The sequence below is a fragment of the Vulpes vulpes genome, chromosome 5 (genome assembly GCF_048418805.1).
Source record: "Vulpes vulpes isolate BD-2025 chromosome 5, VulVul3, whole genome shotgun sequence".
Classification (NCBI taxonomy): Eukaryota; Metazoa; Chordata; class Mammalia; order Carnivora; family Canidae; genus Vulpes; species Vulpes vulpes.
In genome coordinates this window covers 18,756,375-18,784,045 of record NC_132784.1, presented here as the reverse complement: position 1 = coordinate 18,784,045, position 27,671 = coordinate 18,756,375, and the positions used below count along the sequence as shown (strand labels likewise).

The window sequence follows — 27,671 nt, the reverse complement described above, 5'->3', positions numbered from 1 at the left end:
AAAATGGTGATTTCCCTTTCTGAAAGTTTGGGCTGTTTATTCTACCAAAAGATAATCACATTGTATTGTAATCATTCATTTAGTTGTCTTTTTCCCATTAGACTGGGAGCCTTTGTGTGTTCCCTAAACATAGTTATTTAGCAAATTAAAAGATAGAATGTATGCTACATGTGGGCCTGAACCAAGAATATTTCCCTTTGCACTCATCCCCCAAATGGAACAGTTTGATAATTGCAGTGAATTGAAACACATCAGATACTTTTAAATTCATAAATTTATAACATTTCTAAGACAGGCAAACAAAACCTGGTTGGTAACCAATGAAACAGGCTCATTATTTTGAAAACTGATAAATAAAGAGAAAATACCATTTCTGTATGGAAACAAAATGGTAGATGGGAGAAAGTAACAATGAGGATGCAGTCAGCAAAATCTAGACTATAGGAAACTACTGGGCAAAAAATGACCTGATCTCTCCAATAAATAAATTGAAAAGGAAATATTAGAATTAAGAATTTTATCCGTCAGCCAGTTACTTATTTGGATTCGAAGTTAAATAAATGAAGGAAGGAAAGACACTTGAGACTCTTGGAAATTTGAACATTGGCTGGATGTTTGATGTTAATAAATGTTCTATTTTTTAAGTTGAGATAATAGTACTGTGGTAATGTTATTTTTAAAAAGATCTTATCTTAGGATCTATACTGAATTATGTATGGATGAAATAATGTGGCTGAAATTTGCTTCACAGTAGTACAGGAATCAAGGGATATGAGGATTGGGATAAAGCTGAAACAGGAATGGCCATGAGTTGATATCCATGGGGATTGTAGGTAGACAGAGATTGTTATCATTTACAAATAATGATCTTTTTGTCCTTTTCTTTCAAATGTTTATCTCATTTCTTGTTTCTCTTTGCAATGATTAGTAGATTCTCCAGTACTACGGGGATTCCCTCAATGAAGAATTTTTCAAACTGCAGAGATTTAAACTCCTGATGAGTTATTTCATGACTTTGGGTATTCTGCATAAAGTGTCATTAGAAAATGCCACAGTTCAAAGACTAGATTAAAAGAAGTTTTCTTCTAGTCCAGATTTTCTGTTACCGGAATAGATGTTAAGTTTTACTAGACCTTTCTCCATCAGTTTTTTTCCCTCAAAATATAATTGTGTTGAGTGTATTTATATAGAAGCTGATATACTATTCTCTCTGCTTTTGTGTTTGAAATTTTCCATATAATAAAAAATTAAAATGCAGTTGATCCTCTTTATTTGTGGACTGTGTATTTGCAAATTTTCCTGCTTGGTAAAATATAGTGGTAACCCCAAAATCAGTACTCGTAGCACTTTCACTGTCATTCACAGAAATGCCAGACATGTGCATGTGCAGAGAGGCCAAAAACAAATCACCCAATGCACATATTCCCAGCTGAGGTCAAACAGTGAAGCTCTGCCTTCTTCTACCAGCTCTCATTTAACAAGTGTTCCTTTCACAGTCTAATGCCACATTCTTCACACAGTTTTGTGCTTTCTGTTGGTGATGAGGTGGTTTACAATGGTCACCAACCATAGTGCTAAAATTTTTTCTAGTGTTCCTAAGTGCAAAAGGGCGCATGCCTTGCAGAGAAAATACATGTGTTAGATAAGCTTCATTCAAGTGTGAGTTGCAGGGCTGTTGGCCATAGTTCAATGTTAATGAATCAGCAATATAGTGTGCCTTCAAACAGAAACACATACATAATAAGGTTATGTATTGATGGACTGATGAAAATATTGTGACCAGAGGCTCACGGGAACCTAAAGTTGTATTTCCCCTAGGATCTGGTTCAATGTCTGTAAATTCTTTGTTCCTGGTGACTTTATAAAATATAACTACCACAAATAACAAGAATCAACTCTGTAATTGCAATGATTTACAATAGTTGGATTTCTTAATGTTGAACCATTTTTTGGATTCTTGGAATAAACTGAATTTGGCAAAGGTGTGGGTAGTATTCTTTTTAGTATAGTACTAGGTTAAGTTCAGTATTTATTCCTTGGAATTCTTTTTTTTTTTTTTTTTTTTAAGATTTTATTTATTTATTAGGGACAGAGAGAGAGAGAGAGAGACAGGCAGAGGGAGAAGCAGGCTCCATGCAGGGAGCCTGACTAGGGACTCAATCCCAGGTTTCCAGGATCATGTTCTGGGCTGAAGGCAGTGCTAAACTGCTAAGCCGCTAATGGCTGCCCTATTCCTTGAAATTCTACATTAATCTGGTTTTCGTAATTTTTTATTGGGAAATACTATTATTTTGTTTGTAAGTTTGTATATTTGTGTGTATCTGTGTTTAAGCTGTAAGTTACCCAAGTAATACATTAATATCTTTATATGAATTTTTCAGAGAATATAGAAGTGATACCCCCTTTTTTCTTCTCTACACTCTATCCTCTGCCTCATTCTCTGTTCTCAATAATTTGTTCAGTGTCTTTCTAAAAATCTTTCTTTTTAATGCACATATGCACACATTCATATATACAGGTTTTCATTTGTGTGTGTGATTTTGAACTTGTCTTATTTTACATAGATGATATATTTTACATGTTATTCAACTTTTTTTTACTTTCAATTAACTGTTTCTTGGAGACCTATCTGTGATATTAGTTCTAGACCTACATATGACAGTTATTTCAAGGTAGATATCTAGAAGTGAAATTGTTGGATTGAAGGGTATACATATGCATATTTAAAATTTCTTATACCAGATTACCCTTTAAAAAGCTATGTTCAGTTATACTTCCAGAAATATGTGACATTACCACTTTCCCTATATTGATCATTGTTTTTTATTTCCAATATGATCATTGTTTTTTATTTCTGCTAAAGTAGATTATCTAAATAAATAAAATCTTATGGTTTGATTTTGCAGAATCCTGATTGCTACTACTCCCTTCTTACATAGGAAAAAGTGCCAATAAATATGACTTACTTGGAAGCATTCAGGGGCTTTATCTCCAAAATTAGTAACACATTAAAACTGGACCTGTGGAAATAACCCATGCTGGCAGTTTCAAGTAGAGCAAAGCTCTAGAAAACCACGAATAAGGAAATGGAAGTGTCAAAATCATAGTGTCAAATGTTTGGCAACTAGAATACTGTCATGTGAAGAAAAAAATGCAACTTTTTATAACAAATACTGTTTTGTGGTTTGTTTTTTAAGATTTTATTTATTCATGAGAGAGACAGAGAGAGAGAGAGAGAGAGAGATAGGCAGAGGCACATGCAAAGGGAGAAACAGGCTCCATTCAGAGAGCCCAATGTGGGACTCGATCCCAGGTCTTCAGGATCACGCCCTGGGCAGAAGGCAGGCAACTAAACCACCGAGCCACCGGGGCTGCCCTATAACAAATATTCTTAAGGATAGTGTTTCATACATTTTTGAAAATTAAATCAGATTTCTTACTATGTTTATGTATCCTATCCCTAAAATCAGGTGGTTTATACTGGAGCAAGGAGAAATTTCTAACTCTTAATGATATACTTAAAGTTCATTTCTTTCGATTGTGAAAGCTTTTGAGTTTAAGCCTGCATATTGAAAGATTCATTCAAATATCTGTGGCTGCTTTCAAATTTTATATATACCATATTGAAGTCAATGGCACAAATTAATTCTGCTTCAATACTATTCTTTCTAAAATCTCATATTTCCAAAATACTTTATTTTGGTTGTCAGATAGCTTAGAACCTCATGAATGTGTTGGGAAATAAATGGAAAGTACTTTAAAACATTTAGGTCTTTGCTGTTTTATTGGGTAATGAATCAAAATAAATGATGAAGGAAAATGTTAATGTTTTAGTATGAGGAAGCGAAGGTACATTATCTAAATAATATTCAGGAGCATGGCAAACTAAAAGACAGTAGGAAAAGATGAAAGCGTAAGATTGCCTCACATCTTAGATAATGTAGTTCTTCCACAAAAGCCCACTTTGTTACTGAGCTATCACCATTAAGAGAGATGAGGGGAAGCCTTTTTGTCCTGACTGTGACCATGTTTGTTCTTCAGCTTAGAAATAAAGAATGCACCGAATACTTTAGAAAAGGGATCAGACTACATTGTTCTTAAACATGACTCGTATGTAACTGCCTCTTCTAAAAACTGGAGAACCAAAATACAACACAAATTCCTGTTAAGGAGCTAAATTTAAAATATCTAAAAGTAGCTAATTCATTCAGCTATTTTCAACATTGACTTTATTCTCCTTTCTCTAAACTGTCTCCTGGTAGTGTTCGCTTCTGCAGCACATATACTAAACTCTCCTGGTTGGCAGGTTCCAAGATGAAAGATGCGTCCTATTTAGCAGTTGATTAATCTTAGAAAGTTCTAGTACTAACTTATGCAGTGAGGACTTTTTGCTAAAGTGAGAAATTATGTATTTGCTTCTTACAATATATATGGACATAGTAAAAATTAAAACTCCAAAAAGTGCAAAAAGAAAAGGAAAAATTGAAGTCTCACAATTCTATCTTCTCCATCTCATCACAATCTCTTCTCCCAAAAATAACCACTGTTGTTTCTTGTATATCCTTCCAGGAAAAAACAATGCATTTACAAACATGGGTATATTTGTTTTTTAAATTTACATAAAAGGAATGGCAATTCATATGCTGCTCCCTGTTATCAATCACCAGTGTCTATGAGATAGGGCCTTGCAAAACATGGAACATAGCAGATCATGCAGCACAATGTATCCCCAACCAGAACCAAGGAAGTTTACTAAGAGCCAAGAATTTGACCTCTAAAGTACTTGATAAAAGTAGTCAGAGCAGACAGGCCTACTTACCTGGAAACCAGTACTGGGCTTTTTTGAGTCTTTTAAAAATCTTTTTGAGTGGACCATTAAGGTTCTAGTATTTGAATATCGAAAACCTGGGAACCATAGCATTAAAGTCACTTGTAGATCATTCCACTAGTAAAGACTGCCTAAGTGTGAAGTGAGTGATAATAGAGCTTCAGTGCTTTTAGAGAAATAATACTGCTATGAACATCTTTGTCACTGTGGCTCTTTCAGTACTCCGTTTTCTTAATACATTCTAAGAAATAGATTTCTTGAAGCAAAGAGAATGATTTTAAGCCTCTAAATGCCCACTGCCAAATGGTTCTCTGAGAGCATATGCAAGTTTACCTTGCCATAAGCTTATGAAGGAATGATTTTCACTTAATTCTCTCAAGCATTAGATAACATTCCATATTTTTAAATCTGCAAATTTAAGAGGTAAATTATGTGTCATCATTGTTTGCTTCAACTTGCATTACCTTCATTTTTTTCCTTATATTTACTAGGGTTTTTTCTTTTCCTTTCAAATGATTTGTTCTAGCTTATTGCCCATTTACGTATTGGAATCTCAGTGTCCTTATAAATCTTCATGGTATCTATGTATTAAAGATGTTAACTCATATTGATTATAAGTCGTTCAGCAAATAATTTTTCCCAGTGTTTCAATTTTTTGTGTATTGATATTCTGTAACTTTTTAAGCTTGGAAAGGTCTCTTCCTCTTGTACAGTTTAATATTCAGCTTTATTTTTTTACTGTTTTTTTATCTATTGGGTTTCTTTTTTTTTAATTTCCTGAATTCCATCTAGAATTAGAATTTCTTTTCTCTAATAGGGTTATTTTGAGTCTGTTCTTCTGTTCCATTGATCTGGTTGTTTTTGTGTTGGTTTTACTTGTAGGTTTATATAATATCTCATGGTGCTAGTTTTACTACTTCACTCCCTTCTGTTTCCTTTCTTAAAAAATAAAAGGTTTAATAATTAGAATTACATACAGTAAACACATTGAACATTAAAAGAGAAGAATGAACATTCTTCCTTCTACCCTTTGCCATTGATTTCTTGATTTGTTTCCCTAGTAGTCATCAAACTTTAGGGAGTGCATTTGCATCTATACTTAGCTTCGTAGAACTTCTCAGGTTCTATGTACCTAAATCTTCAAGATTGCCAAGATTTCCTTCAAACCCTTACCTTCTATTCATACCTCCCCAATTGTATTTTTCTCTTAAAAAGTTTTTTTTTCTGATTAGAAAAGTACTAAATGCCTATTGTAGAAAGTTTAGAAAAAAACAAAAAAAATTTTTTTAAATTTTTATTTATGATAGTCACAGAGAGAGAGAGAGAGGCAGAGACACAGGAAGAGGGAGAAGCAGGCTCCATGCACCAGGAGCTCGATGTGGGATTCGATCCCGGGTCTCCAGGATCGCGCCCTGGGCCAAAGGCAGGCGCCAAACCGCTGCGCCACCCAGGGATCCCAGAAAAAAACAAAATTCGGAAGAACAGCATAATTTCTTATAATTTCACATCTGTTAGCAGCCACATTTTGGTGTTTTTTTTACTATACAATCAATTTTAATGTACTTAAACAAAATTGGGATTATACTTTACCTGATTTTATCACTTTCTTCACATAATAGTCTATCATGATTGTCTATCAAATATTTATTTTGTGTTCCCAGCACTTGGCATGGTTGTTGCACATAGCAGTCCAATGTGAAATAGGAATAGTAATCAATCCTCAAGCCGCCAGTGGCAGTGGCCCTATTAATAATAATTAACATTAATAACATTCATTCATACTTAACATTAATTGGGTGTGTCACAACATATAACCTGTGTAATCCTCAAGATTATATGAGAAAACCCCAAGAGTAACAACACTATTATTTTCTCATTTAACCAATGAAGAACTGTAGCATCAAGTAGTTTAATTTTCCTCAGGCTCCTTCATAGGAAGTGATAGGATATGGTCCTAGGTCTTTGGATTTCAAGGCTTTTTACTCTTTACCAATCCTTACACTAAATTACCCCTTAGTGTGCTGACCCAGAGACATTTCGTGTACTAACCCTTTTTGTGAATCCTGTAGGGCTCTATTCTCTTGCAAGGTCTTTTGTGTAGTATTGGAGTTCATCAAAGCATGGCTTTGTAGTACAGCTATGTCTGTGCTGCCTATCTGCACTAATAGAGCAGCTAAAACACATACTAAATCACATTCCATTCCATTTTACAAAAACATTCTGTTCAAGGTTTCTCAAACATTTTGTGGTTTCAATCATTCTCAGGATAATGTCATTTTGATCCATCTGCAGATTTCTCCATGGTAACAATCTTTATCCATTCAGTATCTTAAAATCCCCTTGAATGTGTTTAGTATGTATAGCTTTCTTTTTTTAAGATTTTACTTTGTGACTGGATCATACTCCAAAGGAAAGGGAAAATAAGTGCATATTTAGTGGTTAAAAATATGTTAGTGATATATTATTCTGAAGTCCACAGATTATGTCTGTCTTGGCACTTTGTTTGCAACCTGTCTTTTTTTTTTTTCTTTGACTCACGATTGTGGTCTGATTTGCGTTTCAAAATACTATATGTTGAAAGCAAGGACTATAAATCTGCTTGCATTTTTGTCGTTTTTTTTTTTTTTTTTTTTTTGCAAGGATTTTAAAACTGAAATCTTCTTTTGAAGTTTTATAAAACAATCTGATGAGAAAACTGGTCTTGAAAAGATTTAACTTGTTTTATGAGGAAATAATTTCCCAAAACTTGATCAGAGACTTAAAAAGAATCTGCTTTATAGGAAAGGGATGTCACAAGGATAAATAGTCGCTGGATCTATTATGAATAATATTTTTCAAAAGGTTAAGAATAGAGAATGACAGTTCCTTATGAAAGGAGAGGGGTTGGGGTGCTCATGAGGCCCAGAATATATAAAAATAAAAACAGTTATAGAGGATAAAGGGAATGACTTATAGACAAAGTAAGCTCTTTGGAGTAAAGAGGAAAATGTAACTCTTAAAAAGGATGAAGGATGAGGAAGATGATAGAGGAAAATAGAACAAGGAAGAAACTAGCCTGTCATTCTCAGTGCTCTTTAAAATGTATTTTGGAAAAAAAAACAAAAAAAAAAATGTATTTTGGTAGGAAGTAAAATGGACCACCAGCACAGAATCCTTGTGCCCTCTATACTTAGCGCTTTATTAGCACTTCTGTGGTTACATCATTGAAGATCTTGGAGTAGTTAGCACAGTGCCTTTGCCTGGAGAATATACTTGTTATTGAATGAATGTTGAAAGAGATCTGAAGTTACTTGAAATTTGTTTAATCAGTGCAATGACAAAATAATTATCTATAATATTTTTTTGATTTTCCTATGTTCACATGTTAAAAGCCTTTTTGTTACTCGTAGTGGGAACTTAGGTTTCTTTAAAGCTTGTCAACAGTATGAGTATTTGGGCTGCGGAAGCTGGATACGCATGTGTACGTGCCTGATAAGTATAGTAAATTTTGGCTCAATTTTAAAGTAGAGCAACATTTTTCTTCTTTGTAAAACCTGAAGTAGCATGTCCTGAATACACTTGTGTTCTTTTGTCTTCTTCAGGGAAGCAGTGTTTCTTAGTCCTACGTCAACAACAGTTTAATGTCCAGGCGCTCGTGGCAGTGGGAGACCATGCAAGCAAGCAGATGGTTAAATTTGCTGCCAAGTAAGTAAGCAATTATATCCTGTTGTCAGAATAAACAATGGTGGGAACCAAGACTCCCAGGGGTTTGGACCATTTTCATACATTAACATCAATGCTTCGTTTGTTTAAAAATGTAGTTATTTAAATTGTCAGTTCAGTATTGCTGAATACATTAAACTTACAAAAGAGAAAATATGGAACACAGGCTTGAAATTCATTTGGAACTGCTGAAGCAGCACTCTCTACAGACAAGTCACATTTACTTTCAAGTAGAGTAACAAAAAGCCTGGCAGCCTCAACATAGCAAAGCAACTTTATTTTGTTGTGCATGTTGAGCTTCATGTCCTCTCTCCCTCCCCCAGTTTGAGATTTGCATATTAAGCAACAAGTTTTCTAACTGAAAAATAAAAGCACATAAAATAAGGGTGTCGTTTTGCAAATGATTCCCCCCTAAAGGAAGTAAAAGAAATGTCATACCGTGTTTCAGCTTTTAACTTTGACATCAAAAGGGTTAAAAAAAAAAAAAAAGTAAAATCACCTCTCACCACCCCCAAAGTCTTGCTGTCTGGCTCAGAGTTCCTGTAGAAATGCATTGTTTTGTTAAGTTTGCAAGAGGCAGGATATAGAGATAGTGTAGTGCTTGTGCATGCTGTAGCTGTAAGGTAATGATAGTTGGTAATGTGACTAGTTCTGTTTGTTTTTCTCATTTTAATCAATTTTATTTCCATGATAATCAAAGAAGACTTGGAAAAATGGACAATCTATATTTTAAGTAATAGCATACTTCATAAGCATAAATGTTTTTTAAAAGAAATTAAATTTGGGATAAATACATTTTTCTATTGATTCTTGTCTGTTCTTTAAATGATACTTTCAAAGATGAGTGAATATAAATAGAATTATCAATTTTAGAACTAAAAGACAATCTGATTTAACATCCTAATTTATATTTGGGCCCTCCCTGACTTCCTTATATAGTGTTTTACATGTAGTAGATGCTCAGTAACTTGGGGAGGGTTTAGAGATTTTTTTTATCAAATTTAGTTTTATTGTATCACAGCAATATCTGTACTCTGGTTTAAAAATTCCAGTGCCACTAATTATATCAGTATACTGATGACTCACTAGGATTTGTATTATTGGTACAGTAGCCCCACCTCACCCTTTCTCCCAGTCCCACTACCCAGAAACTTCCATCTCTTCTATCTGTATCTTTTAGTGATCAGGTTTGCTCTTTTCTTTTAAGATTTTATGTATTTGAGAGAGAGAGAGAAGGAGAAAGAGACAAGTTGGGGGAGAACATGAGCAGCAAGGAGAGGTAGAGGGAAAAGCAGACTCCCCACTTAGCTGGGAGCCTGACTTGGGCTCAGCACGGGATTCCATCCCAGGACCTTCAGATCATGACCTGAGCCAAAGGCAGACACTTGACCGACTGAGCCACCCAGGTGCCTCTAGGTTTACTGTTTTCATCTCATGGTCTATAAGGGTATGTTCTTGTGGGGTACATTGTCAGCTAGCTTTTTAAGGTCAGTCTGTATCCTGTGAAGTGGGACGTAAATAACCTTGATCCCTAGAAATAAACTTTCCACACAGCCTTCTATAAATAGAGCCCCTGGAAATCATAGATATATAGGCCAAATTATATATATATATATTTTTATAATAAATTTATTTTTTATTGGTGTTCAATTTGCCAACATACAGAATAACACCCAGTGCTCATCCCGTCAAGTCCCCCCCTCAGTGCCCATCACCCAGTCACCCCCACCCCCCGCCCTCTTCCCCTTCCACCACCCCTAGTTTGTTTCCCAGAGTTAGGAGTCTTTATGTTCTGTCTCCCTTTCTGATATTTCCCACACATTTCTTCTCCCTTCCCTTATATTCCCTTTCACTATTATATTCCCCAAATGAATGAGAACATATAATGTTTGTCCTTCTCCGATTGACTTACTTCACTCAGCATAACACCTTCCAGTTCCATCCACGTTGAAACAAATGGTGTGTATTTGTCGTTTCTAATGGCTGAGTAATATTCCATTGTATACATAAACCACATCTTCTTTATCCATTCATCTTTCAATGGACACCGAGGCTCCTTCCACAGTTTGGCTATTGTGGACATTGCTGCTATAAACATCGGGGTGCAGGTGTCCCAGCGTTTCATTGCATCTGTATCTTTGGGGTAAATCCCCAGCAATGCAATTAATTGCTGGGTCGTAGGGCAGGTCTATTTTTAACTCTTTGAGGAACCTCCACACAGTTTTCCAGAGTGGCTGCACCAGTTCACATTCCCACCAACAGTGTAAGAGGGTTCCCTTTTCTCCACATCCTCTCCAACATTTGTTGTTTCCTGCCTTGTTAATTTTCCCCATTCTCACTGGTGTGAGGTGGTATCTCATTGTGGTTTTGATTTGTATTTCCCTGATGGCAAGTGATGCGAGCATTTTCTCATGTGCATGTTGGCCATGTCTATGTCTTCCTCTGTGAGATTTCTCTTCATGTCTTTTGCCAAATTATATTTAATATACTGAAGAATACGGGGAAAAAGTCCACTTCAAATCAACAAATAACCTTTATGGCTTTTGTCTTTTATGTATTAAATTGGTTCTGAAAACTAATATATGAAGCTGACAGTTTTTATATAGAATGTGTGTTTCCATTAAATTGCATTATAACCTTAGTCTTAAATTCCTAAAGAAAATAATCTAGTCTAAAAATCTTTTGAAATTCCCACTTACCCTTAATATTTACTGAGAAACATTCTACTGACAAAAGGACAATGAGTTCATTTGATGTCTTCAGAAGTAAACACTTTGAAGTAGTCCACAAATAGTTATTTCTTATATTTTGGATCTTCTCAAACTTCTGGCACTTAACTAATATCAATTGACCATATCAGAGATCAACCAAAGCTTACTAAGCTAGCAGAGCTACTTGCAAATGGTCTCCCAAATAGAACTTAGTTCACTAATGTCCTCCTCATAATATGTAAATTAGAGTTTTGTATAAATGATATAGATGTGATCTTTTTTTTAGACAAGGCAAGAATTTAGTCTGGATTTCATAATCCTGAAGTAGGTAGAACTCAAGATCTAGATGTAATTCAGCTTAACAATTAAATTGTGGCTTGGATTTTTTTTTTGTTTTGTTTTTGTTTTTTAAGCAAAGAACATGTATCTATTTTTAGTCTCCTCCTCAAAAAATGGACTTTATATAATTAGTAATGTGTGGGAAAAGATGGTTTCATAATAGAGCTTTTGCAAATTATAAAGCCTTTGACTGGCTATATACAAGTGAACGAAGCCAACTTTTTACAATAGGCTTAACATGTGGTACTTAGGTTAATTATTTAACTTTTGGCACTACTCATACGTTAAGGTATCTAGCCTGAGTAATTAAGAGTGTGTTAATAACTTTGCTACCTTGTGAAAGAGGAAAATTCTCATGACTAAGACTCTCTGTGGTAAAATACGATGTTTTTTTTTAAATTGAAGTATGGTTGGCACACAATGTTACATTAGTTTCAGGTGTACAACATGGTGATTCAGGAACTCTGTATAATTATACTATGCTCACCACCAAGTGTAGCTACCATCTGTCACCATACAGTGCTACTACAATACCATTGACTATATTCCCTATGGTGTACTTTTCATCTCTGTGACTTATTTATTCCATAACTGGAACCTGTATCTCTTTCATCTTTTTTTGCCCATCCTCCCATTCACCCTCCCCTTGGCAACTACCAGCTTGTTCTCTGTACTTGGGGATCTATCTCTGCTTCTTTTCTTTAATCATTTGTTTTGTTTTTAGATTCCATGTTATAAGTGAAATCATACGGTATTTGTCTTTGACTTACTTCACTTAAGCATAATAACCCCTCTAACGTTCATCCATGTAAAAATGATGATTTTTAAAATTTTTGTGGTTCGTTGATAATTTTCTTAGGAACATGATTTCATGCCCCTGATAGGTCAGTCCGCTTGTCTTTTTTATGTGCCTTTAGACTGTACTTCTCAGGTAGTACTGAAATCCTGATGTTTCTCGGTAATAGAAATCTAAGGCACATGTTGTTTCTGACAGAAAGCCAGTAGTATGATCTTATATTCAAAGTGCCAATTTTTAAAAAGGAAAATCAAGAACAGAAAAATTTTACTTTGAGATTACCTGCTCTTTTCATGTAATAAATCCAATAAGGTTGTAGTATGAATTCTAAAGAACTTTCAGGATTTTTTTAGAAAAAAGTTGTAATTTTTTTCCTTCATCTTTTAAAATCCTTTTCTTAAAAATTATCTTTGGGCCTAGAATCTTTATGGCTAAAATAAACTTTTATTTAAAATGAGTTCATTGGCTCTATTATGAAAACAAAGATTAAGGTAGCTGTCATACATTAATCTTTAAGGTTACTTGTTCTGGCAGTGCTGTCTGGTGAGCTGGCATTTCTGTAAAACAGGAATCTAAGGTGTGAGGTTATTGTTAAATCATAAATAACGTTAAAAAGAAATTACTTGACATTAACAGCTGATAAGTAAGAATTTTTATAACTTGCTGTGATCTAATTATACTCATATTATTTTTATACCATACTGCAAAAACCTTAACTTAAGCTCACATAGACTTTCTATGTTCTTAAGCACGAAGAATAATTTTCAGATATGTCACTAGAATGATAGTAATCATATAGTTATTTTACAAAAATTTGGGGGGGAGTAAAGTTTTCTTTTTTGTCTCTCCAGATGAGTTTTCTAAGGCATTTGGCTTGTTTTTTGTTGTTACTCTCTTTTAAGTGTTGTTCTTTGTTTTTTTTTTTTTTTTTGTTTTTTTTTTTTTTTTTTAATTTATGATAGTCACAGAGAGAGAGAGAGAGAGGCAGAGACACAGGCAGAGGGAGAAGCAGGCTCCATGCACCGGGAGCCTGACGTGGGATTCGATCCCGGGGTCTCCAGGATCGCGCCCTGGGCCAAAGGCAGGCGCCAAACCGCTGCGCCACCCAGGGATCCCTAAGTGTTGTTCTTTGTAATTTCTGCCACATGTTGAGTTGGAACAAAATAGTCCAATCATTTATTAAACTTCGTATTTATTGAGAGATACAAGCTGTTTTTGCTTCTCCTTAAGTCTATATTTGCCAGAAGTTTATTTTCAAGTGGTATTTTTAACTAAAATCTTTAATGGCTTTCTATTTCCAACCATGTGCAAGATTACTTCTGCCTACTGATTGCCTCACCATAATATTATTTCCCACTACTTTGCCATATACACTCTTCATATTGGGCACATTCTCCGTCTGCTGTGACCTCTCTTCCTCTTACTTTAAAGGTTTTGCTTTTATTCGTTGAATCTTCATTCTTCATCATTTAGCTTAAGCCCATGTCACTGATCATCCTCATTCACTGATTTCTCTTTTCATTTCTTTGAGTTCCATAGACATGTTCTTAGGAGGCTGAAAGTTTTTTGTTTTTTTTTTTAATTTAGTATACATTTTGATGATTATCTTGAAGTTATAAAAGGTATTTTTCCATGTTATTTTAAAGGCCTAACTTCTAACAGAGAACTGCTGTGTACTTTTCATGCAGCATTTACTGTCATATTTACAGTTGTGTTCATGCCAGCTGAAGGCAGACAACCGCCATCTTCTGTACTAATGATGATTTCCCTGTAATTTGAATAGCAACACATGCTGAGAACAATTTGGGTTACTAGTTGGCATTTGATATTAAGAGGCATCCTTGGGCAGCCTGGGTGGCTCAGCAGTTTAGCGCCGCCTTCTGCCCAGGGTGTGGTCCTGGAGACCTGGGATCAGGTCCCACATCGGGCTCCCTTCATGGAATGGAGCCTGCTTCTCCCTCTGCCTGTGTCTCTGCCTCTCTCTCTCTGGGTCGCTCATGAATAAATAAATAAAATCTTTAAAAAAATAAAATAAAAAGGCCTCCTGAACTTTTAAAAGCCTGTGCTATTCCAGCAGATTTATTGAATCCTATTTTTTGTCTCTATAGGAGCAGCACATCACTAATAATATAATAGTTCCCATGCAAGGAAAAAATGTTTCTGTTTCTATTTCTAGTAGTTCTCAGATTAGATACCTGTTTGACTCAAATTTCAGTTAACAGTGCTATATCGTTAACTTTCATATGAACAAGATAGTTTTAAAAGTAATCAACTGAAACCTTATATAAATTGTCATTCTTGGATTGCTGTTTGCAGTATTTGGGTCAATTAGAGGTCTAATTGTCCTAAATTAACCTCAGACTTAACATTTTATGTAATTGTGAGCAGACATTCTTCACATTACTGGTAATAAAGTAAAAATACGTAAACATTAAATATAGAACTGGATCTGAGAATATAACTATACAGTAAACCAAATGATAGCAATTTAGTTTTAGCAGACTTTAATCTTTGAATTTTGTTATTTTTAGTATTTGCTTTCATTTTCCTTTAAAATTCATTTTGATTTAAAATTAAGGGCTGTACACAATGGAAAACAGTATAGAGGTTCCTCGAAAAGTTAAATATAGAACTACCCCATAATCTAGCAATTGCACTAGTAGGTATTTACTCAAAGAATACAAAAATACTAATTCAAAAGGATACTTGTGCCCTAATATTTATAGCAGCATTATCTACAATAGCCAAATTATGGAAACAAACTAAGTGTCCATTGATTGGTGAATGGATAAAGAAGATAATAGTGTATGTGTGTGTGTATATACATATACATACACACAGGCATGTGTATATATGTATATATAATGTACATATTTTATATATTTATACATACAATGGAATATTACTCAGCCATAAATAAAGAATGAACTCTTGCCGTTTGCAACAATATGGTTGGAGCTAGGTAGTATTTTGCTAATTGAAATAAGTCAGAGAAAGACAAATATGATTTCATTCATGTGGAATTTAAGAAACAAACCAGCAAAGGGAAGAAAAGGGGAAGGGAGCAAAACAAGAAACAGACTCTTATCTATAGAGAACAGAGTGATGGTTACCAGAGAGTAGGTGAGTAGGGGGGATGAATGAAATAAGTGATAGTGGATTAAGGAGTACACTTGTGATGAGCATTGGATGATTTATGGAAATGTTGAATCACTATATTGTATTCCTGAAACTAATATTGTGCTGTAAACTAACTAGAATTTAAATTAAAATTTAAAACAAATAGAATAAAGTTAAGGGCTATAAGCCTATGGCATTCATACTACTTTTATATTTGTAGGTATTTAAGTAACATGATAACACCAGTTAAAGTGGGTCCTTGACATTATTTATACCATGTAAAAGTTTGAGAACCAGTGGTCTGTGCCATATTGAGCTTATTTTTTTACTAAGCTTATTTTGAATTCATTATTGGAGTTTTGGTGAAGACAAAGGAGTTCACAAAACAAGTCATCATACAACTACTAGAATGATTTAAACCATTCATTTTTACAAAACAAAAACAAAACGAAATACAGATTTTTATTATCAAAAGGTGGCTTATTTTTTTAGCTACTTATATAATTAATACTTTTTGGATACTATTTTGATTTAACTGGCAAATATAGGTTTTCTTATGTTTGGGAATTTTGAATTCTTTGCCTCAATGAATTCTATATTTAATTTGCATCGTTGATGCACTTTGTGTTGGTGTATTACTTGAAAAAATAGTGTGTAGCAACTTTTTAACCTATCCTTTTTTTAACTAATTCTTTATTACACCTTTCCCAAGATGTACAGATTATTCATTTGAATATGGGTGGTTATGTAGATCTATGGGCCACACTTCTTATTGAGTATATTAAGAGTCAACATAATTTTTGACAACCAGAAAGCTAACAAATTTGCTGCCGGTTTTGCCGTAAACCTTTAATACTCAAGTTTCTAGAAGTATTAAAATTGTAATAGTTTTTGTTGATACTAGAATATGTAAACATGCCCCCAAGAAAGCTTCAAATAGTGTCTGTTTCACCATTATTGATTTTACGGGGGAGGAATGAGGGTAAATAGGAATAAAATGGGAGTAGTTTTTTAAAATTTGAGCTGATGACTACCTAATATTGTAATGAGTCTTTACCTAGCTTTCACCAATTCCTAGGTTTATCCCTACTATTAACAAATAACAGTCAACATATATTCATATATAGGATTTTTTGACATATTTTAGGCCTTACTATGACAAGCTAGTTTGATAGAAGCACTTTGAGGGGCTTGAGTATGTGGTACCTAAAATGTGAAATAAAAGGTAAAACCACTGTTCACACAAAGGTTATATAGCTAACCTTCCATCATTATCTTGGATGTGTTGAGTAGATTATATGAGTAATGATTGCGTACTCTTCAGTGGCCTCTGTTACCTGGTGACATATATTTCCTAGATGAAAGGTCTGGGGATCGAGTCCTACACCGAGCTCCTGCAGGGAGCCTGCTTCTTTCTCTGCCTATGTCTCTGCCTCTCTCTTTCTCTCTCATGAATAAACGAATAAAATCTTTTTAAAAAAATTACTTCAGAGTTTCTAGTTTGAGATATTATGTGGAAATGACACCATCAATCTGGACTAAATTCCCAGGAGGGGCTGGGACTAAACACAGTCCACTCTCTGGAGCTGTGACGGGCTCACCTTCTCTTAGAGCAGATAAAGTGGATCCTGAATGGGGGTGGGGCTCTGTTAGCCATGAAGAAAAGGAAAGTGAATTTGAATAGGCAGCTGTCAGTATCACCTAAGTTCATCTATGCTAAGCAAATTGGAGAGAAGTTCAGCCTTTGGAATTATGAAGAGTCTAAAGACTGAATGAAATAGGTTGTTTTACTCAAAGCCATTTTATTTTTCTGGCTGACGTTATTCCTCTCATTTCAAGTCATCTCACTCTAAATGTTTTTTGGTGTTCATTTGGAATAGATTGGCCTTAAAATTCCTTACTTCTCCTCCAATAGCTTCACTATTAATTTTAATAACTCACTCCTCTGGCTACCACTTGGATTTTTTTTGCTTCTTAGAACTTAATTTTAAACTCCAGTGGCAATTTTCTCTAACCGTAATTTCCAGCTTTTTGCCTATCATATGCCTCCTAATATTCTATTGGACCTTATCAAGACTTCTGGTCTTTTTACCAGTCTCCCCTTTTGCCCTACTTTTCTGTCCTCTTCTGACCTCATGCAACCCAGTTCCATTCTCAGAACTACTCTCACGCATCCCTGCCCACTGTTCCCCTTCTCTTTGTTACTTTTGCCCTGCAAATACTCTGCAAACTATCCAGCCTCATAGACTCCTGATCCTAAAATCTAACTCCAAGATTAAGGAGTATATTGTATATTTGTGGCACAAGAATTGATTTTTATTCCTAAACCAGGCCTAGTGAAATGTATTCTACTTTATAATAAAAATAGAGATTTGTAGGCTGCCCTTGTTTTTATTGTTTGACTGAACTCTTCAGTATCTCATTCCTCTTGATCCTTTGGTTTCTAACTATGATTGTACTTAGAAAAGAAAAATTTAGAAAACACTATGACTTCTATTGCTTCATATATCATTAGCCTTGTATTCTGACTAAAAATAGCACATGAACAACAACATATAAATTCTGGTGGATTTTGTTACTTACTTAAATGAAGCAAAAATCCTTACTTATAGATGTTTTTAGCTTACTTTAGAAATATGAGGACCAGCGAAGCATGAGGTAATTCAAATGCATATTTACTAATACATTCACTTTGGGAAGGTAGTAGCTCAGTTAGTAAGTCAGCTAACCACCCCTTCTGCTAGAGTCTTTGGTTTGGAAAATAGCATGCTTAGAAATATGTCCATGAGAAAAAGGCCATTTCTGATCCACAGTTAATTTTCATTCTGTCTCAGATCAGTTCTTGTATGTGAAATGCTTGCAATTATCTTTAGTACTGGAGGAGTGCCTAAGGACTACTAATTTATTCTCAAGGTGTTTCCATTTTGAATAGTGCTACCCTAAGAGACTGGACATTTAAAACATGTGAACTCCTACACAACAAAGTGGCAGAAATAATGGTATTTATATGTTAATTCCATGAGGCCCTACATTTAACTCTATTCCCTCTGGCCATATACCAGGTGGAAAAAAGCAAAGACTCCACTATTAAAAATATCAAATCAGATAGTTCCAGCTGAGGTTTCCCAATCATTTAAAAGGCAAAATATGAGGTCAGTTTTAATATCTTAAGTGGATAACTATCTTAGCATTTACTTTAGATATTAAATCTGAGGTGCTTATCTTTGCTTTACTAACTAGATTGTACCGCTAGCAGTTTCTAGCTTTTGAGTGTATTCTTAAGAGCAACATTGGCACTTAATGTGGGGTCAGTTGTTTTCCCCACTTATCTTTCCTAGGAATTTCCAATTCATCAATATACTAATCTGAAAAGTTGACTCACTAATTGGATTTAAGTGCCACAGGACTCAACACATTATTTTAATCAATTTGTTGGAAAGATCAATTTTCTCATGGTTGAATGCATATAAAAATGAAGCAACTAAATGAGTTACATAGAAAGGTTGGCACATCTCATTCCCTAGAGATCTTTAAGAAGAGGTTCTTAATTGAGTATCCAAAATGGTTTGTGGTCCTTAAATGAAATTTGTCTGGAAGCAGGAAGATGGGATACCTATCCAGGCCTGTGTTTCTGGATCTCCATCTTATGTTGACATTAACTTTCCAATATTTAGTAGCTAGTGTTGGAGTTGAGGCAAGAAGTCATCTCTTCTTTTTAAAATTATTTTTTATTTAGTGCCATATTAAAGAAGTGAACAGAGGGCACCTGGGTGCCTCAGTTGGTTAAGCATCTATCTGCCTTCTACTAGTCTGCTTTCTCCTGGGGTCATGATCCCAGGGTCCTCTCCTTCTCCCTTTGCCTGCTGCTCCCCCTGCATGTGCTTGTACTCTCTGTCAAATAAATAAATGAAATCTTAATTAAAAAAAAAAAAAAAGTAATGAACAGAGTAGTCCTGTGTTAGTTAGGGTTGAGTTTTGTAAAGACAAAATTATTTTAAGGGTAACCCGTAGAGGCCTTTTTGTATTGACTACTATTAAGGACTACAGTGAATGTAAACAGTGTATAAAGTTTCAAGCTATGTTGAGGGGGAGGAGCAGCAAGTTTAAGGTACAAGTGGCTAAGTGATCTGTAATATTTCCTTCAATGGTCTTAGTTCCATTTTTTTCTAGTTTAAAAATTTTGAGAAAAAAAGTTTCAAGCTAAAGTTATAGTGACTACTATAAAATGCTACAGTTAATTTGAATATTTTGTTATTTGTGCTTTTGTAACATCCCTCTTCCAACCCAGCATAAAGATGTTTGGATCCTGAGAAAAAAGACTCTTTCAGACTTTTGGTTGTATACATACATGTTTTATTTTCTTTTTCTTCATATTAGTCATTGTGGTTAAGTGATTTATTGGTAGCTATTGAGTCACCAGTATATTTTTCATTCTGTAATGAGTCACCTAGCTACATACAAGTCTGTGCATTTTCTTTCCTTTCTAGATCTTTCATCTAAAAATAGGTATTTTATTTAGTTGGTAAGTTGAAATTTCAGTTTGTTAAATTAACTTTTGAAATTGTAAAATATCACAATAATACTCAGAAGAAATCTCACTGATTTAGAAAACTTGTTTAGCACCTCCTCTGGTCCAGACACTCTGCTGAGCTTGGGTATACCATGACACATGTATCACATAAGAAACTTAATTTGGGGAGAAAGCAAAATAGATTAACAACTGTGTGCAAAGACATGCTACAAGTGCTGTGGTAGAAGTGTCTCTGTATCATGTATAGTCGAGGCCCAGAGGGAATGGGCATTGGGTGCTTCTTGAGCATGAGCATGATGTGGATAATAAGTTGGTGAATATTGTATTGCCGTGATTTGCAACTCTTTGAAAAACTAACTGTACATAGATGATTTATACTTCTTTGTTGGAGTAAGATACTTATCTATTGGAGGAGAAACAGAACTTCTATATTTGATCCTGTCCAGTTCAACATTTGTATTGAAAACTTTTATAAAGATGTGCTTTTTTTTTTTAAAAAAGATTTTGTTTATTTATTCATGAGAGACAGAGAGAGAGAGAGAGAAGCAGAGACACAGGCAGAGGGAGAGAAGCAGAGAGAGAGAGAGAGGCAGAGACATAGGCAGAGGGAGAAGCAGGCTCCATACAGGGAGCCTGATATGGGACCCGATCCCAGGACTCCAGGATCATGTTCTGGGTTGAAGGCAGGCGCTAAGCCACTGAGCCACCCAGGGATCCCCCAAGATGTGCTTTTAAAGGTAGGTCTAAAATCTGTCAGAAATTCTCAGGCAGTTTATGGGATTTTTTTTTAAGCTTTACTTCTTTATTATTAGAGACAGAGAAGAGTGAAGGGGGAGGGACAAAGGGAGAGGAAGAGAGAAAAAAATCTCAAGTAGATTCCCTGCTGAGCATTGGGGAGCATCTCCCCAATGCGGGCTCAATCTCACAATGCTGAGATCATGACCTAAACCAAAATCAAAAGTCCGATGCTTAACTGACTGAGCTACTCAGGTACCCTGGGATTAATTTCTAAGTTAAATATAACTTTAACAACATCATATTGTTTTATACAAAGATTCTGAGGAACTTCTATTGAGGGTGGCATTAAAAGCAGGATATTGGGGATCCCTGGGTGGCTCAGCGGTTTAGCGCCTGCCTTCGACCCAGGGCATAATCCCAGAGACCCGGAATCAAGTCCCACATCAGTCTCCCTGCATGGAACCTGCTTCTCTCACTGCCTGTGTCTCTGCGCCTCTCTCTCTCTCTCTCTCTCTCTCTCTCTCTCTCTCTCTCTCTCTTGAATAAATAAATAAAATCTTTAAAAAAAAAAAAAGGACATCAAGATGCATCGTTGTTACAGGAAGATAGTATGATGCTTGAGCCTTTGATAACTATTTGTGAAGGGCCTGTTATTTCCAGTTGCTTTCACATAAACTGCAAAGGAGTCTGGCAGGTCATGAACTTCTAAGAATGAGAATGTATTTCAGAGTGAACTGATGATGCATTCTGGAGTATTTAAAATTCGGTGCTAATTTGTGAGTGTAACAGAACAGTCTAGTGCAGTAATCAATACATGATCTTACTACTGTATGACCTTAGGCTACTTACTTGACCTCTTACAGAGTCTCAATTTTCTCAACCATAAAATGGTGGACATATCAATCTTGTAGGCCTTTGAGAAGTTTAAGTGAAATGGTTTATGTGTAAAGCACCTCATACAAGAACTGGAACATAAAAGGAAATTGGTAAGTCATACGGGAATAATAATACTTCGGGTATTTATATATATTAAGATCATTTTTGTTTGAGCTGTAAACCTAAAACTCTTGCTTCAACATTAAAAAAATACAGAGGAAAGTGAACAAAACTACTGTAGAAGGACAACCCAAATTTACGAAGCATTCTCTATTTTTTACAAAGAAAAAATCTGGAGGAGTATAGACAGTGCTTATAGGAAGAAGGGGTTGGGCATGTGATGGGAGAGTTTTAAATGATTAATTAACATTAGAATTTATAATAATAAATATATTTTGTAATAAAAAAATAAGTTCTTGAAACAATATATTAAAAAACAGTGTTTCAAAAATAACTTTATAGCAACCCTGCCATTTTCCATCCCTCACTAACAAGGTGCAGTTGCTGAGTATAAATTGGAGGTAATTCTTTATTCTCCAAGAGAACTTGGCCAGAGTCAACAGTTGCCACTGGGACTCAGCAACAAGAGGTGGATAAAGTACTTCTTTCCCAGATCCATTTCTCTACCATTTATATGCAAGATAGTAATCTCTTTGGAGTCATGTACTGTTAAATATTTTTTCACTTATGTGTTCTACAGAAATGAAACTTTCACTGGTGGCCTATAAATCACCTATTCCAACAACCTTTTCTCAGTGTTTATGATTCTTAGTCCCTATTCCAGTGTTCTTCACAGTGCAGTTTTGCTCAAGACTAACCATTGAGGGAAAGAAAGTAATTAAATTGCTATTTATTTCCCTTCCTTCCTTCCTTCCTTCCTTCCTTCCTTCCTTCCTTCCTTCCTTCCTTCTTTTATTTAAAAAAGTGGGAAAGATTTTGAGTTTTTTGGTTGACCTTATGGTTCAATGGTTCAATGTTTATAGATAAACCCTGAGCCTATCACTTGGATTGCATCTCAGAAGGCCACATGTCATCTATTATATATGAGGTTTCTGAAGCAAGACTGCAGGATTCTAGTAACAAAAAGCTAACACTGGTACCCAAACTTACTCCCTTTGGCATATTGTAACCAATTGCAGTTTATTGTGCTTCATTTTGCTTTTTGGAACATTATATTTATATGTATTAAGATAAACTAAAAAGGAACAAGCAGCTTAACGAACTTTCTACTAAGAGACCACAGATTGAGGATATAATTTAAAATGTAAGGGACACCTGGGTGGCTCAGTGGTTGAGTGTCTGCCTTTGGCTCAGGTCATGATCCCAGGGTCCTGGGATTGAGTCCTGCATCGGGCTCCCCAGAGGGAGCCTGCTTCTCCCTCTACCTATGTCTCTGCCTCTCTGTCTCTCATGAATAAATAAATAAAATCTTTAAAAAGTAAAACATAAGCACATATGAGAAAATGTTAATACTGACACTTCTACTCTTTTAGATCTTTGGATCAGCCACATTGTGCATGCTGTGTGTATGTGTGTGGGTGTGTATGTGAGAGAGAGAGATATATAATCTGATCATCTTGAGCAAGGTATCAATGTTCTTGAATTAGGAATTACCAGGAAGACTATAAAGTATGAATCTGCATTCGCTATTGCTAATTATGATGAACCTTATCCTCAGTTTATGTTTGCCTAAGGGTTATAATTATGTTTAGGATGTATATAATTTTAAAATAAATAAAATAGGGGTACCTGGGTGGCCTAGTCAATTAAACATCTGCCTTTGGCTCAGGTCATGATCTCAGGGTCCTGGGATCAAGCCCCACATCATTATCCCTGTTAAGCAGGGAGTCTGCTTCTCCTTCTCCCGTTGCTAGTACACACACATGCTCTCTCTCTCTCTCTCAAAATCTAAAGAATAAATATATACATATTGGGATATATACTCTCCAATTTTTTTTTACTGATAGAGTATATCAAATTATCAGAAATGTTTGGAGATAGTTTTCAACCTGTAGTTAATATATTAATTATATTTATCTGTATTAATCCTATATGTAAGATTAATCTCTATATGAACCCTATAACTGATATATTATTCTCTCCTTTTTGTTTTTTGGGTTTTTTTTTTTTAAGATTTTATTTATCTGACAGAACACAAGCAGGGGGAGCAGCAGGCAGAGGGAGAGGGAGAAGCAGGCTCCCCACTGAGCAGGGAACCCAATGTGGGAAGCTACCCAGGCATCCCTTTTCTCTCCTTTTTGAAACATGTGACTTTCTTGCATCTCTAATGCCACTCTCTCTTAATTTTTTGGGGTGGAAGGAAGGTGTCTTCTTTTATTCTCTATACAGAGTTCTGTCATGGTCTTCCGCATTTCTTTTTTTTTTAATATTTTATTTATTTATTCATAGAGACAGAGAGAGAGGCAGACACACAAGCAGAGGGAGAGAAGCAGGCTCCATGCAGGGAGCCTCGCGTAAGACTCAATCCCGGGACCCCAAGATCATGCCCTGGGCCGAAGGCAGACGCTAAACTGCTGAGCCACCCAGGGATCCCCGGTCTTCAGCATTTCTGACAGGTAGTAAACAATAGTTATAAATGAGATTGACCCCTCAAAAGCTGTTTTATGTGACAAAACAGAGGTAATTTCAGATAAGTTGTTTGAAGATTGTTTTAGGCAGTGCTAATTTTGAAATGTATTTATAGTCCCTACCGTCTTTCCCTAAACACTTTAAAGAGTACAATAAATAAATAAATAAATAGATAGGTAGATAGATAGATAGATAGTACAGTATTCATTTGAATGGATAAATTCTGCTGTGTTTAATATTAAATCAAGCCTAATATTTTATAGTCAAATTTTGTATATCTTCTTAAAAATCTCTTCACAATGCATAATATACACTGGAGGTTTGCAAGTATGGTATGTAACAAATCTACTTTCACTTATTTCAGAGCCCTTCTTTAGGATCAGATGATAGCTTTGAGCTCAAGCATTTTTTTTTTTTTTAAGTTTTTAAACTTAAAATTGTATTACTAGTCAGCTGTTGCAAAAAAAACTGTAACAGGCCATCTTAAATTCTGCAGTGTGGTAAGACTATCCACAGCCATCTACAGATTCAGTGCAATCTCTGCCAAAAATCCCAATGGTATTTTTTGCAGAAATAGAAAAATCCATCTTAAAACTCATATGGAATCTAGGGGGCCTGGAACAGCCAAAACGGTTGTGAAAAAAAGAACAGGGCAGCCCAGGTGGCTCAGCGGTTTAGCGCCGCCTTCAGTCCAGGGTGTGATCCTGGAGACCCAGGATCAAGTTCTGCGTTGGGCTCCCTACATGGAGCCTGCTTCTCCCTCTGCCTGTGTCTGTGCCTCTCTCTCTGTGTTGTTCATGAATAAATAAATAAAAATCTTTAAAAAAAAAAAAAAGTAACAAATGGACTCACACTCCCTGATTCCAAAACTTCCTACAAAGCTACAGTAATCAAAAGTATATGGTATTAGTATAAGGATAGACATATAAACTGACAGAATAGGGATCCCTGGGTGGCGCAGCGGTTTAGCGCCTGCCTTTGGCCCAGGGCGCGATCCTGGAGACCCGGGATCGAATCCCACATCAGGCTCCCAGTGCATGGAGCCTGCTTCTTCCTCTGCCTGTGTCTCTGCCTCTCTCTCTCTCTCTGTGTGACTATAATACATAAATAATAAATAAAAATTAAAAAAAAATAAAAAATAAAAAAAAATAAACTGACAGAATAAAAGAGAGAGCCTATAAATACACCCTGGCATAAATGGCCAATGAATTTTTGACAAGGGTACCAAGACCTTCTAATGGCGCAAAAGATGGTCTTTTCAACAAATGGTGCTGAGAAAACTGGATATCTGTATACCAAAGAATTTACCATACACCACATACATATAAAAATTAACTCAGGGGCACCTGGGTGGCTCAGTCGGTTAAGCATCTGCTTTTGGCTCAGGTCATGATCTGAGGGTACTGGGATCAAGCCCCACATCTTGGCTGCTTGCTCAGCAGGGAGCCTGTTTCTCCCTCTCCCTCTGCCTGCCACTCTCCTTTTGCTTGTGTGTGCTCTTCTCTCTCTCTCTCTCTCTCTCTCTCTCTCAAACAAATAATTTTTTTAAAAAGGAAATTACCTCAAAATGAATCAATTACCTAAACATAAAAGCTGAAACCATAAAACTCTTGGAAGAAAACTACACCAGAAGCTTTAGACATTGGATTTCGCAGTGATTTGTTAGATATTAACACCAAAAGTAGAGGTGACAAAAGTAAAACTAGATTACTTTGACTTCTTTGAAAGTAAAACTCAAAGGGCAGTATTTAAGAGAGTGAAAAGAAAGACATGGAATAGGAGAAAATAATTGCAAATCATATATCTGATAAAGGATTAATATTTAGAATATATAAAAACTCTGATAACTTATAACAACAACCCAATTCTAAAATGGGCAAGGGACTTGAATAGACATTTCTCTAAAGAAGATATACAAATGGCCAATAAGCACATGAAAAGATGTTCAATATCATTAGTCATTTGGGAAATGCAGACCAAAACCACAATGAGAGGTCACTCCATGTCCATTAGGATGACTATTATCCCCTCTCCTAAAAAAAGGAAAAATAATGAGTGTTGGTGATGTAGAGAAATTGGGACCCTCATGTATTGCTGGTAGGAATGTAAAATGGTACTGCTGCTGTGGAAAACAGTATGGCAGTTCCTCAAAAAGTTAAACAAGAATCCTCATATGATGCAACAATTCCACATCTAGATAGATACCCAAAAGAATTGAAAGCAGGGGCTCAAATAGATACTTGCCTGCTATTGTTCATAGCATTATTCACAATAACCTAAATAAAAAAACAACCCAAATGTTCATCAACAGATGAATGGATAAACAAAATGTATTATGTATTTATAATGAAATACTATTCAGCCTTAAAAAAGGAATGAAGTTCTGATACATAATATAGATGAACCTTGAAAACTTTATGCCAGGTGAAGTAAGTCTGACAAATGTTACAAAGGACAAATATTACAGTTCCACATACCTGAGGTACCTAGAATAGTTAAGATCATAGAGACAGAAAGTAGAATAGAGGTCACCAGGAGTTGAGGTGGATGTGGGGAGCAGTTGGAATGAGTGGAGAGTTAATTGTTTAATGAGTACAGAGTTTCTGGGATAATGAAGAAGTTCTTGAAATGGATAGTGGTGGTGGTTGCACATTGTGAATGCCCCTGAATTGAGCATCTAAGAGTGGTTAAAATGTTTAGTTGTATGTATTATATACTTTACCAATAGTTAAAGCTCAGCAGTATACAGTAATAATCCTTGATCTCTTGCTCCTAAATCTGTGGGTCTGCTAGAATTCAGCTCATCTAGGCTTGTTTTGAAGTTGTGGTTTGTATCGTGGTCTGCTGCTTGTGTTTCTCAGCTTCCTTGGACCAATCGCTACTTTAGACATCATCTTATGGAGAAAAGTAGGAATGCTGAAGAACAAGTTCAGCTGCACAAGCACATTTCAAGCCTTTACTGGTGCCACATCCACTGATACATCGTTGATAAAGCAAGTCATATGGCCAAACCCAAAGTCCAGAGGCCAAAAAGTACCTTCGGTCTACCTTGAGGCTATGGCAAAGTGTGGATGAATACTACTACCATAGGGGAGCAAAAACTTGAGAGCAAGAATTCATTGCACCTCAGAGATAAGCTAAGAACTTAGAGAATTGGCAACATTGAAGAATAAGGCAGTACTCATTAGTACATTGTTTGAGGCTATGAAGCTTACCTCCTTTAAGTACTGAAACTATTTTGACAATTTTAACAGAATCTTTGAAGTCTATTTTATATATTCTTCCTTTTTAAAGTTTTGGTTTTTTGTATTTTGCTTTTTGGGTTTTTTTTGTTTTTTGTTTTTTTTTTTTTTTAGTGAGAGAGCCATCCTATGAACATCTATTACTATGCCAAGTTACTCTGTGGTTATTTGTCATTTTCCTGTTTGTTTTTTAATATAT

General features: G+C 35.4%; 1 protein-coding gene across 7 annotated transcripts in view; it reads left to right on the top strand.

Annotated features, from left to right (window-relative positions):
* The window catches only part of DARS1 (aspartyl-tRNA synthetase 1), a 62,045-nt gene that overhangs the window by 7,957 nt on the left and 26,417 nt on the right, over positions 1-27,671 (top strand). For all 7 annotated transcript variants that reach the window (XM_026015551.2, XM_072757638.1, XM_072757641.1 and 4 more), the window contains one exon: positions 8,410-8,512. In XM_026015551.2, coding sequence (XP_025871336.1) covers positions 8,410-8,512 — 103 coding nt within the window. The remainder of the gene's footprint in view (positions 1-8,409; positions 8,513-27,671) is intronic.